The 15,169-nt window shown below is 40.5% G+C and overlaps 1 protein-coding gene across 7 annotated transcripts in view; it reads right to left on the bottom strand.

Annotated features, from left to right (window-relative positions):
- Positions 1-1,719: 1,719 nt before the first annotated feature.
- The window catches only part of adgrl3.1 (adhesion G protein-coupled receptor L3.1), a 109,055-nt gene continuing 95,605 nt past the window's right edge, over positions 1,720-15,169 (bottom strand). For 3 of the 7 annotated variants that reach the window (XM_046412694.1, XM_046412712.1, XM_046412705.1), the window contains 8 exons: positions 14,207-14,298; positions 11,196-11,364; positions 9,598-9,777; positions 8,485-8,578; positions 6,349-6,387; positions 5,555-5,572; positions 4,564-4,866; positions 1,720-4,446 (listed from right to left, as the gene is read on the bottom strand). In XM_046412694.1, the coding sequence (XP_046268650.1) occupies positions 3,803-4,446; positions 4,564-4,866; positions 5,555-5,572; positions 6,349-6,387; positions 8,485-8,578; positions 9,598-9,777; positions 11,196-11,364; positions 14,207-14,298 (1,539 nt within the window). In that variant the 3' untranslated portion in view covers positions 1,720-3,802. The remainder of the gene's footprint in view (positions 4,447-4,563; positions 4,867-5,554; positions 5,573-6,348; positions 6,388-8,484; positions 8,579-9,597; positions 9,778-11,195; positions 11,365-14,206; positions 14,299-15,169) is intronic. The other 4 variants (XM_046412737.1, XM_046412749.1, XM_046412721.1 and 1 more) reach the window with 3 other exon arrangements.

Genomic DNA, 15,169 nt, shown 5'->3' with positions numbered 1-15,169 from the left:
TTTAAAATTTAAAAGTCTTGGGGCACCATGCAAGTACATAATGGTAGCCTCTCTTTTTCAAGTCAATTTCTATATACCACCATTTTAACATGCTGAAAAGGAAATTATGTAACCCAAGTAGCCAGAATATTAATAATAATGACGGTGAGGGTCATTTGGCAACACTGAAAATATTTTTCATTTTGCACCTAATTTGGAATGGCCACTTCCCTCAGTCCTTGTTGCTGCTAACCCTGGCTTTTGGCCACATCATTGGTGGGGACAGACCAACCAGCGTCATCAACCACCATACTGTGTTTCCATGTATTATGTTCCAGGTTTTTGTCATGTCCTGTTTTATTTTGAAAGCGTCACTTCCCCTGTGTTTCTCTTTTCCATGTAGCTTTGCTTTGGTTTATCTTGACTGCTTTCTCCTCCCTGCTCCTCACCTGTCTCTCGTTGTGTTGTCTGTTTAGTCCTCGTCTTCCCCGTCACTCTTTGTCAGATTGTTGATTTGTCTTTATGTTCAGGAATTGCTTGCCATGCCATGATTTCTTACCTTACAGTTTTTTGTTGCATCCTCGAGCCACAGTGTGTGCCTGTTTTTGAGTTGTTTGATTTAAATTAAAAACTATTATTTTGGACCTCCGCCTGCCTGCCCTTATTTGAGATTCTGCATCGGGGTTCAGTCCTCTGCGTCAGCGACACCGCATCATTGTGACAAATTCATTCATTAGCTCTAGTGTAAAGACATCATCACTCAGCAGGTCCCCGTCAATGAACACTGCCAATTTTATCTGTATAACCAAGACCACAGGTACTAGAGATGATGTGACTAATTTCTTCTTTCTCCAAAGCACTAACCAGTATACTATACATGTACACACTCTTGTAGCCATTAGTTGACTTGAAAAACAGAGCTGCCACCTACATTACAGCATACATCATCTTTGAACCACCATGATGTACAGCCTAACAAACTGAATCTTATGTTGTAATAAGTGCTCTCTCTATCTCCTTTTAATTTTTAGGTTTGGAACAACTCTAGTTTCCTTTTTCTGCTTATTGCATTTTTAATTGTTTTTGTCCTCATTTGAATTATGGTGTTTTAATGTTTTTTACTTCGTGATATCTGTGGTGTAATTTATTCTTCTCCAGGGTTGTTGCAGTAACTTGTACCCTTGTTAAAAATATGCTATACAAATTAAGATTATTATTATACTAGCCTACTGTTGTGGCATTTGGCAATGGACACTGTTTCATCTGTAAGATCTTACAGGAGCTATTTCACCTACATAGTAAAAACTGTCCACTTACACAACATTATACACATACAATATGTCTATTACACATCCACCAATCTGCTCTCAACCTATACATCAAGTCCTCTACACATATGGAATATTTAAGTGGTGGAGAGTTTGGTGGACAACTGTGGCATGCATAAACTCTTGTCAGTCAAAATTCTCCAAAAATAAACTGCAGATTATTATTCTGTAAACCTCTATCTTCCTCTCCACAAAGCCAGGACACTTAAAAGCTTTTACGGACATTAGCTGTTTTACAGAATTCCAAAGAAAGGCAGAATGTCCAAAAAAGGAATGAAGCAAAATACTGGCATACAGTATATAATCTCACTAATGATTACAGATTTTAAGTAAACATCGCTGGTGGATTTAATGTTCGAATTTGTTTTCACTGTAATTGCTGATAACACACAAGAGGCAGAAAAACAAAAAGCTATGTCAGTAATTTATTTGTTGGCAAACAACTTTCACTGTTACAACAAATATTAGTTATGAGATCATTCAACTTGGAACCCATACAAAAAGAATAAATAATTAGCAATAATATTGTAATAATAATCATAATTATAATAATTTAAAAAAAGAACCATAAAACAAACCCAGTGCCACTTTATTTACTCCTGCCTAAAGCCAGCTTTCTTTCCTCTAATCTTGTTTTGCTGTCTTTAAACCAATAAACAGATAAATAAATAATTTCTCTCTTGGGGACATGGAAGGGGCTTGTGGGAAACATGTGCAAGCTACACTTCATACAGTTATGAAATTTTCTCCTAAATGAGTAAACATTGGCTTTCCACATTGGACAGTGCTCCTGTGTGCAGAGTTTTTCACATCTTCAGTACACATACGGTGTAATCACGACATTTCAAAGGCAACTTCCACCATTTTTCAAACAGTGGAAATTCTCTTTCCGACATTTATTATTGTCAGCATTCTTTTTCTGTACAATAGGATCTCAACCAGCATAGCAATGACAGGTTATGTCAATTAGTACAATATTTGGCAATAGAGAGGATATGCTTCAAACCACTTTGAGGAGAGCAAAACCACTGCACCAGTGTGCGCTGCCATAACCCATTCTTGTGTTACTCCAGATATCTGGTATCTTTGCAATTTTTTGCTCACCTCCTTGTGCTTAAAAGAAGAAAATGCTTTATTCAAGAACAAATAAGATGAGACCCAGTTCCAGCAATGACATAAACGTAGTATTTCAATAGTCACTGTCTCCATAACTTTTCCATTTCATTTCCCCTTTAGTTTTAAATCTACACAGTGGTAAAATATATAGTAACAATTGATTTGCAAAATGTAAGTGTCAGTGGTGTTGCTATGAAAAGGACCAGGATGAAGTGTGCGTAGGATATATGCGTAATAATAAAGGAGTGCTTAACTGTCTCTGTATTTACGAAAGAGTGACATGAAAGATTGTTCCTTGCTCGTTCTATAGTCTACACGTGACCAGAACATATCTTAACGTTTCAGAAAAAGTTCCACAGACAAAAAGTTTGCAACTTAAATTTAAAAAACAAAAGACTTAGGTCATATGCAACAACTGTATCTGTATTCTGTACAATACATAGAAACAGTTTGTGATTTCTTTATAATCCTTTGATAACTGAAAACTTTTACAGAAGAAAGGAGAAGAAATGGAACCCATTCTTTTTTTTTAATTCAGTCATTGTAATATGATCTTCCTCCTTTGTTTTCAGTGAAATACACAGTAGCCGCAGTCACTACAACTTGCAGGAATGTTACACCAGCCCAGACAAAACTCCAGTTTAGCAGATACGAACAGGAAGAGAATTCAGAACATCAGCTTGATATGGGTACAGTTCGGTTGCCCATTAAAATAGTTTTTGGGATGGTCAGTAGGAAGGGCATATATCATACATGCTCCACTGGATTGGCAGGTAGTGGGGCGAGGCCTCTTCAAGGCCAGTTTGTTGTGAACACCAGAGTTTAATGCACTCCTCTACCCTTCAGTGAGGTTGAAACATTATTCCAGTACGTGTCTTTAAGAGTGAGACAGAGAGACAGACATACAGACAAACAGACAGGCAGCTCCTTTAACCAGGGCTGGGGGCCATGCCCCTGTAGTGGCGATAGTGGAGACTATATGCTATGATCTGCTAGAGGTCCATATTGGGGATCTTGTAGGGCTTCGGTCAATCCAAGATTCCAAATTAAAATAACAGGTATGGTAAAATTACAGAATCCCTCCCCCTTCCTCTCCTTACCAGGTTAAAAGTTACATTTCTGTTTGATGTTCTCAAAAAAGTCCCTCAGAACTGCCCTTTCAGTCTGAACCATTTATGACAATACATTCAGTCCCTGTTTCAATTTGACCAGCGATTCCTCAACCATATTGTCATGAGCCATAGTTAGTGTCACACGCAGCACATCAGTCCAGCTTGGCGGGCCAGCTCAGTCTGTCAGTTCACAACACAGAATGTTTTCATTCGATGGTTGGAATTGTGAGAGTGGGCTGGGGAGGGATAGAAGTCACTTGATTGGCTCTATAGACTGGTAACCAGGTGGGAAGGGTCTATGGGCGGCTCCTCAGGTGACGAATCAGACTCCTCCTTGTTGCCGGACACCATGTATCCATCACTGCCACCACGGCCCATGTGGTAGTAGCTTTGTAGCTCGTGAAGGTGATTCCTGGAGCCCAAATTTGGCATACTCTTATAATAGACATCATCCAGCTCAGGAGCAGTGGCACTCTTACAGGGCTGCAGCTCCCCAGAGCTGTCGTCCTCGCCGTCTGTTAAACCGTTCATCTGCCCATCTGGGAGGTCCGTCAGCACTGGCATGCTGGTGTACAGCGAGTCTCTGTGGTTGGGCGAATTCGTGTGCTCGTCAGTGTGCTCGTTGGTCAGCAGGGGAAAAAAGCTCTCGCTGGTCTCCTGGGGAATGCGCCGAGGCCGGGCAAAGCTGTGAGGGGGTGGAGGAGGAGGGGGGTGGCTGTCTGGTGGAGGAGGCCGTGGTGGCAGGAGTGGTGCGTTGGACTCCTCTCTGATTATCTCCAAACCCAGATTCTCCTCATGGGGGAAGGCTGCAGGGTTGTCCAACACCATGGGACCATTGTCCTCTTTACTGCTGCCCACACACCCACCAACTCCACTGTTGCTGCTACTGCTGCTGCCTCCTGCCATGCTCCCTGAAAGACCCATGCAAGAATAACAATTATTGTAACAGAGCAGTGCTTTGGCTTGTATGGATAAACCAAGAGTATGTGAATGTCTAAACCAGAAATATTAAAACTAAACCCAGGCACCTCCATTTGCCATGCTGTTGTTGACAAGCTTGTTCATCAGGTTGTGACTGCGCTCAGTGGTGGCTCTCTCATGGTTGTTGAGGTAGGATGGGATGTAATTCGAGGTGAGCTCCTTGAGGATCTTCTTCTCCAGGGTTGTCTCCTTGTGGTTGCTGTGGGTGCCGTAGCCGCCGCTACGGTCTAGAATCTGGACGCAGTCACTCAAGTACTCACTGCTGGCCATGCTGTAGTTATTGGCATGGTTACCATTAAGAGGGAGTGTATCCATAACACTGGAGTCTCTTGCGTTGTTCAGGATGCCCTCTGAGGAACAAATAATTAAAAAAAGTAATAATTATTAGGATTCTTAAATAAACTAAGTGGATTTCTCAGAAGAGAGATTTTAATTATTGTTTGATATCATAGCGTGTGCTGTGAATTGAGGATTAAAAAGTAGCAATGATAATTTTCTTGGAAGGAAAAATGCTTCAAGCATCCATAATTCATTTAAGAGAAACCTCAGAAGTACTTTCTTTTCTCAATTACTGCCAGCACTACAGCACTATAAAAAGAAATGTTAGAGTTTCACAGAAAAATAAGGTAAATGTTTTGAAGTGACACTTAAAGTTATTACATTGCAAGAAATTTTCAAGGCACACCTACTACAAATCAGTTATAACCCAAATGCCATTTTGCTCACTTGAACTACAATATTTAATTTCAGTGAGATTCAGTGGTATTTTTATTTTTTAATACCATAGACGTGATGTTCAAGAAGGAATTTTTTAAATATCAATTTCTACAAAATGATTTGGAAAAACTAAATAAGAAAACTGTGACATGGACTGACAAATGATTTGAGAAAAAAAGTTTTAATATGGCTGACAGCCAAACAAAACAGCTGTCTGAATGTAGATTGGACTATAAACAGTAGGCCAAGTGCTTCAGAAGCAAGAAAAGAGAGAAGAAAGTCGATGTTATTGAAGTAGTTGAGTATTAATTTAGCCCATACTTGTGTCTCGGTAAGGTGCTAATGGACAGCATGAGGGAGAAGGGAGAAAAGAGACAGATGTGAGTTCATCCATTGAGACTAGCAGCAGCTACAAAATCAAGAGTTGCACAGTAATTGGAGGCATGATGATATAAAAATAATATGTTTCACAAAGAACCCAAAATCAAAGTCTGTTTTTCAGGGCCTTGTTGTTTTACTGGCTGCTATCATATGGTTTATTATTTATTTAACAGAGAAAACATGAAAACATACCTCACAAATTACATTTAAAACATGGTTTATAAATACAGTGGACATGCACTAAGACAAGCGACACAAGTCCCATACAAAAAATATATATGAAAAGATACACATGACAGTGAAAGGCACATTCTGTATAAAATAGAACATTCTGAATAAATGTAGAACATTGAACAAAATAAGATAAATATTTTATGGCTCCCAAATAGCTTATAAAAAATATGATGAATCTGCAACTATCAACATACAGCATGCATCTATAGCATAGCATAAATCAGCATGTGATCTTGTTATAGCGTTTCAATAAATCATAGACAGAATTTGCTCTCTGCATTTATGTGCTGTAAGAACTGCCCAGTGGGTGTCCTTTGTGAGAGATTATTGCAGTGTGATTGATCGCCTCACTTGGGAGCCATAATAAGGCCAGATCAGATAAGCAACCAAAAGTGAATAGCAGCAGCAAACATTTTAAAATGACATAACCATGCAGAATAAACTTAATGTAGTGCAAAAGCTAACTTTCCAAATGTTTATAATAGGAACATCAGGCACACCTTGGGTGTTGTACATGCCCACGGCTGGGTTGTTATAGACTGCCGAGTCCCCCAGGAGAGTGTTATAAGGATTGTTAGTACCATGGGGACGAAGGAGAGCATTAGTTATAAGATGATTAGCCATGGCTCCTAGTACAGGCAGACAGAGAAAGAGAGAGGAAGAGCAACAGCCAAGTCGATAGAGGGAGAGAGAGGAAAAGCACCAGCCAAGTCAAGAGAGGAGAGAGAAGCACTCAAGAAAAAAAAAGCCAGAGATACAGTTGAATGAGAGAGCATGTAGATGTCGCAGAGTGGAAGTAAGCGAGAAGAAGAAAAAAGAAGGGAGAGATGGAAAGTGAGTGTGTGGAAGAAAGAGGGAGAGAAGAGGACAAGTAAATCAAACAAGCAAACACGAAGGTGAAAGCCAAGAAAAAGCTTGACAAGTCATTCTTGCAGCCACTGCATACAGGTCGAGGGAGGGGACGAGAGAGAGAGAGAGAGAGAAAAAGAGACAGAGAGAGGGTAGCATAGCTTGGAGAAAACTGTGCTGCAGTTCAATACGCTTGAGCAGAGTAGCATGACTACAGGATAGTTAATGGACAAAGGGGCTACTAAAAAGTGTTCTCAGTGCATTTTCTTGCCTAGGTGACAGACAGATCATGTACAAATAAAGACACTGCAGAAAAACAGAAGACACGTGACCATAACAGCTCCTATACATTCATCCTTGTGCTACTTCTACCACTACTCTTAAGTATGTATGTCATATGGCTTTAACACATAAGACAAAGGGTAAAAACACTAAAACATCTTTGTGGTGCCTTTTTTTTTCCTTTTATCCTTTTTTTTGCTAAGAGGTACAGTTGCTTAGCTAAAAGAAGATCCTGCAACCTTTTAGCTACCTAACACCTACGTCAAAGTTTTCAAAGGTTTTAGGATTCAGTTCATATTAGCAAAACTTTAATACTACTACAGAAATGAGAATATAGCCAGCAGGCCCAAATTGACAAACATCAAGGTAAATATGTCAGGATAACCAAGCATCTAATTTGTATCTATAGTCCAAGCTCAACCAAAAACAGACAAAAGATATCATATAGGCTTATATTATAATGACTGAAAATGAGCTTCAAAGTTAAAATGAACCTATTTCTTTCAACAAGTTAATCTCCTATCAAAATATCCACTTTATTCCATCCTGTCCTTATTCACTAAGCCACAGTATGCAGTCATTTGAAATCTACTGGCTAAGTAGCTCTCTCCAGCACACTTAACGCTGTGAGAGAGGGTGGGAGGGTCTTAAGCCCAGCCTCACTAAGTGTGTGATAATTCAGGCGCTGACACACACCGTGTCTGCTTTAGCATCAATCTGTCATGCTAACAGCTTATTAGTGGCCTGAAGGAAGTGAGGGCCACACCTCGACGTAGAGACTAACAAATGGCAGTGTACGTGTGTGCGTGCATTCCACTGTGTGTGTCTGTGTGTGTGTGTTAGAATGTCTGTCCATTTGGGTGTCTATGTCCTCATTACCCTAGCCCTCAGACAGTTATACTGATGGAACCTGTTCCAACAGTGAAAAACGCTGCACAACGTTCGTACATTTCTATTCCTGTCGTGAATCAGGCTCGGAGAGCATTTTAGAAGCAGTGACTTGACCTGTAATGTCACACTACTGCTAAAAATAAAGCTTTAATCTCATGCAATTCTGCATAACCTAAAGTATAATGATAAAGAGGCTGCTGGTGTTCAGCTCAAGACTTACACACATGCTTTAACTTAAAGGATTTATCACTCATAAATGCCTCAAAAGATGCCTATCATCTAAAGAAGTATAGAAGCCCTCTGTGGCACAGTCAGCTCTGCACTCTGTAGATTTAATGGGACCACAAACTGGTTGATGTTTTAGTTTTGACAAAAGTCTGCTCATAACTCTCCCTCCTGTAATGTCATCCTTTGAAGCAGCAAAAAAGTAGTAAGTGATATTTACACTCTATTCTGCTAATCTTCCTCTCTACGAGAGCACAGCTCCATTATGAGAAGTTTGGACTCCTACCACTTTACTAAATGACAGCGTATGCTGTCTGAGCCTCCTGCTATTAATAAAGTAGATATGGTGACAGTGATGAGGATGCAAATGGTAGGTATCCCGTGGTTACCTCTGTTGAGAGTGGTGGAGCTGTTGATGTCTCCAGTGATGAAGGAAGACTCCTGTTTCCTCACAGTGTCGTTCCACATCCGCCTGATACGACTCTATACACAGGAGAAAAGAAGCGAGAGACAAAGGGAGGGAAAATGAGGTAGAGGTGGTATGGACAAAAACACGGAGGATTAGCAATAATGAAGTGAGGGAAAGGGAAGAAATAGGAACAAGTCAAGGAAGGGAAGATATGATGACAAAAGAGGGAGAGAAATATGGTAAGAAACGTAACATATGGCGGTACAATGTGCAAAAGAAGGGAAATTAGTGCAGGAGAGGCCATAAAGGAAAAAAGGGAAGCAACGACCAGTGAGAAGAACAGGTGGGGAAAAATAATCACCCGTCAATGCCATTTATACTTCATCTACCTGTGTGTCAGCATCAATATGTGAAGGTGTATGTCAGGGCTTGGGCTATCTCACTTTCAACACAAAATCCACATTTCAAGTCTGCACATACTGTATGTGGCAGGGGTTTTCAAAGTCTGAAACTCTGGCCTCCCCTCAGACAAAGCTTTGGAATATCACCCTTAGCCCTCCACACCCCCAAAGTGCTTAGTTTCACTCAAATCCTAGATCTCAATGGAATCATGATTATGTAATTTGATTCCATAGACACTCAACAATTGAGCCAAAATATTGTTGTCTGACTAAATCTCAGACTGCACCAAATATATAAAAAGGAACGTCCGTCCTAAGGCATTCTAGGAAAGTAAAAACAGTAAAATTCCCCAACTACTATACTACTATATCTCAGAATTATCTCTTTAACCATATTAGTCGTTGGCTATTCAATTGGATCTCCTTTAAAAAACTGGCTTTTTTGTTTTTATTTTATTTTTTCCATTCAGTGAGCCTCCCTTGAAACTGTTGGGAGATCCCTCTATGGACGCCTGCCCCTCAATTTGAAAACCCCTGGTACATAGAATCACATAATCGCATATTCAGAAATTCCATATTTAAAGTGTATTTTTTTCCTTGTTAAAATCTGCCTAATGTAATTAAAGCTCTAAATAGAAGTTGAAAGTGATCAGAAATAACCCAAAAACCCTAATGGCGTGCTCCGGCCTCACCTGAGAGTCTGCTGTGCTGTAGCGTCCAGGTGTGCAGGCAGGTAAGCTCACCTGTGAGCCTGTGGAGTAGCGGCCGGGGGTCCGGGAGGTGGTGGTCTTACTGGAGGAGGAGATAGACGTCTCCACACTCTTGCCACTGCAGCAGTGAGTACGCAGACATTTGCCATACTCTTTACGCACCTGGACGGAGGAGGTGTGAGGAGAAGAGAGTTACACACAGACACACTGTGAACATATTAAAGCAAAAAAGAACACATGCAGAAGAAAGAATTGACTGATGCCTCACATTTAATTTGCACAAAATGATTCATATTTTTAATGTGAGTCTTTCTTTTACTCAAATTGCTTGTACAAACACTGTCTCCATAAAAAAATCGACATTAAAGGATTAACTTTTTAACCTATCCCCCTCCTACATCATCCCCAAATGTTTTCACTGCCACGTAACCGTCTGAAATGGACACATTCCTTGGAGAACATATGATGCACTTGTACACACAGAACATCTGCATTTAGATCCCAATCAAGTTAGAACAAATAGGACTGTAATTGCTTTTTAACAAGCTTGTTGGAGTGGCAGACATGTATTGCCACATGCTCTGTTTGAACAGCTGTGTGGTGAGCTGCTCCATGCATCTTGGGAGAAACCGTGTTGGGCCACAGCCAAAGAAAACCTCAGCAATGTTCTGAGGACACATCTCTCAAGATACCTGATCCCATGACCTGACACATACCTAAGTACAAAGTGTGCACACACACTCAGTGCTTGTTTACTGGTCGTATACTTAAAACTAAAAACTCTCTGTGGGACTGCAGCCAGACCAGAGTATTAAGCATTTGATGAATTTTCTTTCCATATCTTACTCCTCTTCTGTACTCCCAGGCACTGACAGTGTGTGGGAGACTCTGTAAAAATATCCCAGGATGTGTAGGCTCTTCCTGGAAGCCATCGTATAATGCAAATATAAAAAGTGGAACATATGTACTCACAAATGCCTTTAATCCTTTGGGCCAACTAAACCCAAAACATATATGAACAAGGTCATGTTTTCAAAATAAAAATGGGGGTTGCAATGGAAGCTATGATGGTATATTCGGTCACAGAGATAATGCAAGGAGGGTATCTATAACCACAGACACTTAGACATCAAAAATGGCATATTCTTCTCTATATGTGTTCATAACATAAAACATTTAGATAATCACAGATTATTTGTTATTTAGAAAAGTTTTCAACAAGCTATGTCAGGACTGATGACCCTGCCTGGAGATGGAAAAACTGTCTTCTCTGTCGGGGGCAAGACAGAAACTTTGTAAGACTAGCAGCTCAGTTTGTTACCTGCTGCCACAAGGCACGACAGACAGTGAAAGAGAGAGAGCAAGAGAGAAAAAGAGTAAGGTAGTGTGAATGAAAAAGTGAGAGCAGCCAGTAGGGTTATTGAGTGACCAATCAAACCTGTGACAGCTCTGCAGATATTTTCGGAGTTCCTGCTGATCAGTGCTAGCATGTGTGTGCATCTATGTGCTTTTGTATCTGTGTGCCTGTCGCACAGTCTTGTCTATTTCTGTCTGACTTTGTCTCGGTTTGTCTCCCTCACCTTCTTCTGCAGTATGCAGTGAAAGATGAAGATGAACATGCCCTGCAGGGAGTTGAAGATGGTGAAGAGGTAGGCCATGATGACAGTGCTCTCGTTGATGTACATCAGGCCAAAAGCCCAGGTCAGGCCTAGCAGACACAGTAGGGCTATGGCCCCAATCACCCAAGACCTAACAACAGAGGGAGAAAAGTTTAGTCATTTACCATATGTAGCTATCACTTCATAACATTACCAGCTGCTATGTCATATAAAATGTCATATAAAAAACTATAGGTTTTGTTGTAAGTAGGATAAAACGACAGGCTTGTCTGTTTCCCCGGATCAGAAAAGCTATTCAGCCAAGTCTGATGCATGTGGGACCATGAGGCGGGAGAAAAGGGTCAGAGAGGGTTCACTCGAAATCCCAACACTGTGGGAATGGGATGGAGAAAACAGTGGGAGGTTTTGCTGAAAAGAGTTATAGTATTATGAAAAGGGTGAGAGAATAGGGAGAGAGAGAGAGAAAGTGGACTTGCTCATTTAGAAATAATCTCAAGAGAGGGAATGAAAGTTATAAGCTGGCTGACATCAGTCACAAGTCTAGAGAATGTCAAGCAGTCAAGACTTTTTCCGAAGTTACATCCAAACTCTATCACTCACTCTGCCTTACCCTTGTGCATGAGTACATGGTGGGTGTAAAAGACGTTTTTGCAGGCAAAAGTGGGCAATGAAGTCTGTTAGTGCAATTGTGTCCATAACAATTTAATGGAATTAAATCTAATAAAAGTTTTTCAAGGTTGTGAACCTGCATGTCAAATAAAGCCTATAGAGAAGTGCTTCATAAAGGCCAAATGTCAGAGTAAGTTGGCTGTGTCAAGGCATGTGTATGCATTTTAAGTCCTCCCCTGAGCGTGCGTGTGTGATAGTGCATGCGGCCATGTGAGTGGCTCCACTGGGCAGTGAGTAGAGGGACATTACACCCATTATAAATGACATTTCCCCACTAAAGGTCACAGTTTCGGGGTCTGACACAGACGCAAAGATGGCCGTTAATTTGATTGGCTGACTGGGTAGTGATCACCTCTCATGTGAGGGATGGAAGCAAAGAAACTGGGTATGGGAGGAAAGGGGGGGCCAGAGGGGGAGATATTAGGAGATTCAGGAGGAAGCAAGAGAGAAAGAGGAGGAGAGTAAGTGAGTGAGACTGAGGTGATTGATTCAGTGTTGCCCTCTGTGGCACCATTCAGGCGAGACAGAACCTCCAATAAAGCTCATCTGACGACCCTCTTCAATAAAGGGTACACTCATTCCTCTCTTTCCCATCCCTTCATTCCACCTCTTCCTCCAGTGCTCTCTTGAGTCATGGTTCTTCTCCCAGCTCTGTTTCCTCTCATTCACATCTCACCATTATAATATTTCAATACCACATTAAGTCTGTAGGTCACAGGAGCTCACAAATCACACACCAACAAGTAATCCATTTTACAAGGCAGGTTAATGGTTAATTTAGGGATATGCATAGACTCTAGGCAGGTTCTGCAGACAAATAACACAACAAGCAAGCCAATCAAAATGTCTCTGAAGACAAAACACATTCTGATCGGAGGGTGGCCTTACCAGAGCCAATCCACAACAAAGACAACTTGTGATGGCTTGGAATTAAAGAGACAAAGAAAACAAAAGGAAGAAAAAATAATAAGACAAAAAGGGCATGATGATGATTAACAAGTAAATGAACCACTATAAGACATGACTAATGAAGTGAAATAGATTAAAATCTATTCAGCCTTCAGTGTGCTCAGAAAGAAAGTCATTGAAAAGGGGGAAAAAAAGATCCAAAAGCATCATAGTCTAAATCATTCCTTGGTTTTCATCATTTGTCAAGCTTTTTGATTACATTCTGCCAAAATGCACTAAAGCAAAGATCATTCGGTTTCATCTATATTTCTGAAACGCTTCCCACTTGAAGTCCTACTCAAAACTGCTGTCATGAAAGATACATTGACAGTTAATATTTAAATGATAAATCAAATGAGTAAGCCATTTTGTGTTTTAGATTACAAATTCTGAGCCGTGCATCAGTAAGGCGTTGAGCTCCGAGCCACGGCATATTGTTTGAATTAGACCAAACCCTTTGTTTTGAGCTGCTCTGGAATGACAAAGTAACACAGTTGTGATTGGTTAGCTTAGTCTCAGTGTTCAGTGGAAATGAAGTTGTATTTCAGTGATGACACAACTGGGAATAACATAAATTCACCAAGAAGCATCTTGAAATGACGTGAAGGCAAAGGTGAAAAGTACAAACAAAAAAAGGGGTCTGATGAATAGTTCAACATTTGGGAAATTCACTTATTTTGTTTCTTGGGGAAGTTTGATAAGAAGATGGATGCCACTCTCAATTCAGCAGGGGGACTGCAAAGTTGGAGACAGCAGCTCATTAGTTTAGCTTAGCATAAAGGCTAGAAACAGCTAACCTTATGGTGTTGTTAATGGCAATGAAACTAAAGCTCATTATTAACATGTTTTATCTTGTTAGCCCAAGCTGTACAAAAAGCAAAGCACAAAAACAATAATGAGTTGTTATATAGGAGGCTATGTGCAAAACTAATAACCTCCAAGTTAAGTAATAGTCTGGAGCATAATCCCCTGTAAAAGACATTGTTGTTAAAAAAGTTGTTGTTTAAAACTTTGGTTTTTCTACCAACCAAACACGTGACATATACGTTAATTAGCAAGTTTCAGAGGTAGAACGGTTACTTTTAGACAGAGCCATGCCAGCTGTTTGCCCTTGTTTTAAGTCTTTATGCTAAGCTAAGCTAACTGGCTGCTGGCTGCACACTGAACTGAAAGGCATGAGAGTGCTATCTTTATTCTGACTTCTCTTAACTGTCAGCAAGGAAACAAACAAGCTTATTTTCCAAAAATTATCAGTATTCTGAATCCACACACACACAGGCATGCATAATCACACCCACTTTCAAAACCAGGCATGCTGGTGTGTTGACAGTGACTGTATGCATACGTGTACTTACTTGATGTTGTCCAGACATCCAGAGTCTGGCTTCAGAATGGCCGTATGATGGAACATCTTATAAAGAGCGATACCAAGGAAGATTACATTCAGCTGAAACACAGACATGCACAGACACACAATTTAATATTCTGCATCAGCAAGCCTAATTAAAGACACAATGTCACCACAACAATTCACTCACACACAGTGCATATCATTTCATTTTCTCTTCCAGCAGTAATTGGCTTGGGGACACAGTATCAGCCCACAATCATCAGCTCTTTATGTGCTTAAAATACATCAGTTTGAGCATCAGGGAAAATACAGCAGTCATTACATCCATTGAGGATCAGTATTACAAGAGAAATCCAATTCTCTCTCATTCTATTGGCCTGTTAATGCATAGACAGGGTGGTTTAATAATGACTGTCTGGACTGTTGTGTTGGGTCTCCAAGGTTGTATATGTTACCAGTGGGCAAGAAGTCATAACAGAGCAGTCCCACCAGCACCATTCTGACTTACTGCTCCAGTTAGGTCTGTGATAGCCTGCCTGACATTTCCGAAATGAGTACAGAACATCAGTGTAAATGATGACATTCACCTAACTGAGAACACCGTCCTCCCTTTGCCAAACACTTCTTTTATTTGCTTTTCACCATTTCCGTCTGTGTATCCGCCTCATCGTCGTCTAAATCTATTTCAGTCTCTGTTTACTTGTTCAAAATGTGATGACTGTTCCTGCTCCTTCGAACAGTCTAATTCATTGACATTGTGCATTGACTGTGTTCCCCTTTTTACTGTGTAATTGGGCTGTGATAAAGTAGCAAGGCCAGCAGGGAGTACAGTGCCTGGATCATCAAGTAAGTGCCTAAGAGCAACAAAACTTTGTTGGGTATTAACTGCGGTTTGTGCTAAGATTTCCAGCTTGTTGGAATATGTGCCCACTTGAGAGTTAATCCATGAGTGGGAATTATTTAGTTG

The sequence above is a fragment of the Scatophagus argus genome, chromosome 2 (genome assembly GCF_020382885.2).
Source record: "Scatophagus argus isolate fScaArg1 chromosome 2, fScaArg1.pri, whole genome shotgun sequence".
Lineage (NCBI taxonomy): Eukaryota > Metazoa > Chordata > Actinopteri > Scatophagidae > Scatophagus > Scatophagus argus.
This window is presented reverse-complemented; position numbering and strand designations above follow the sequence as displayed.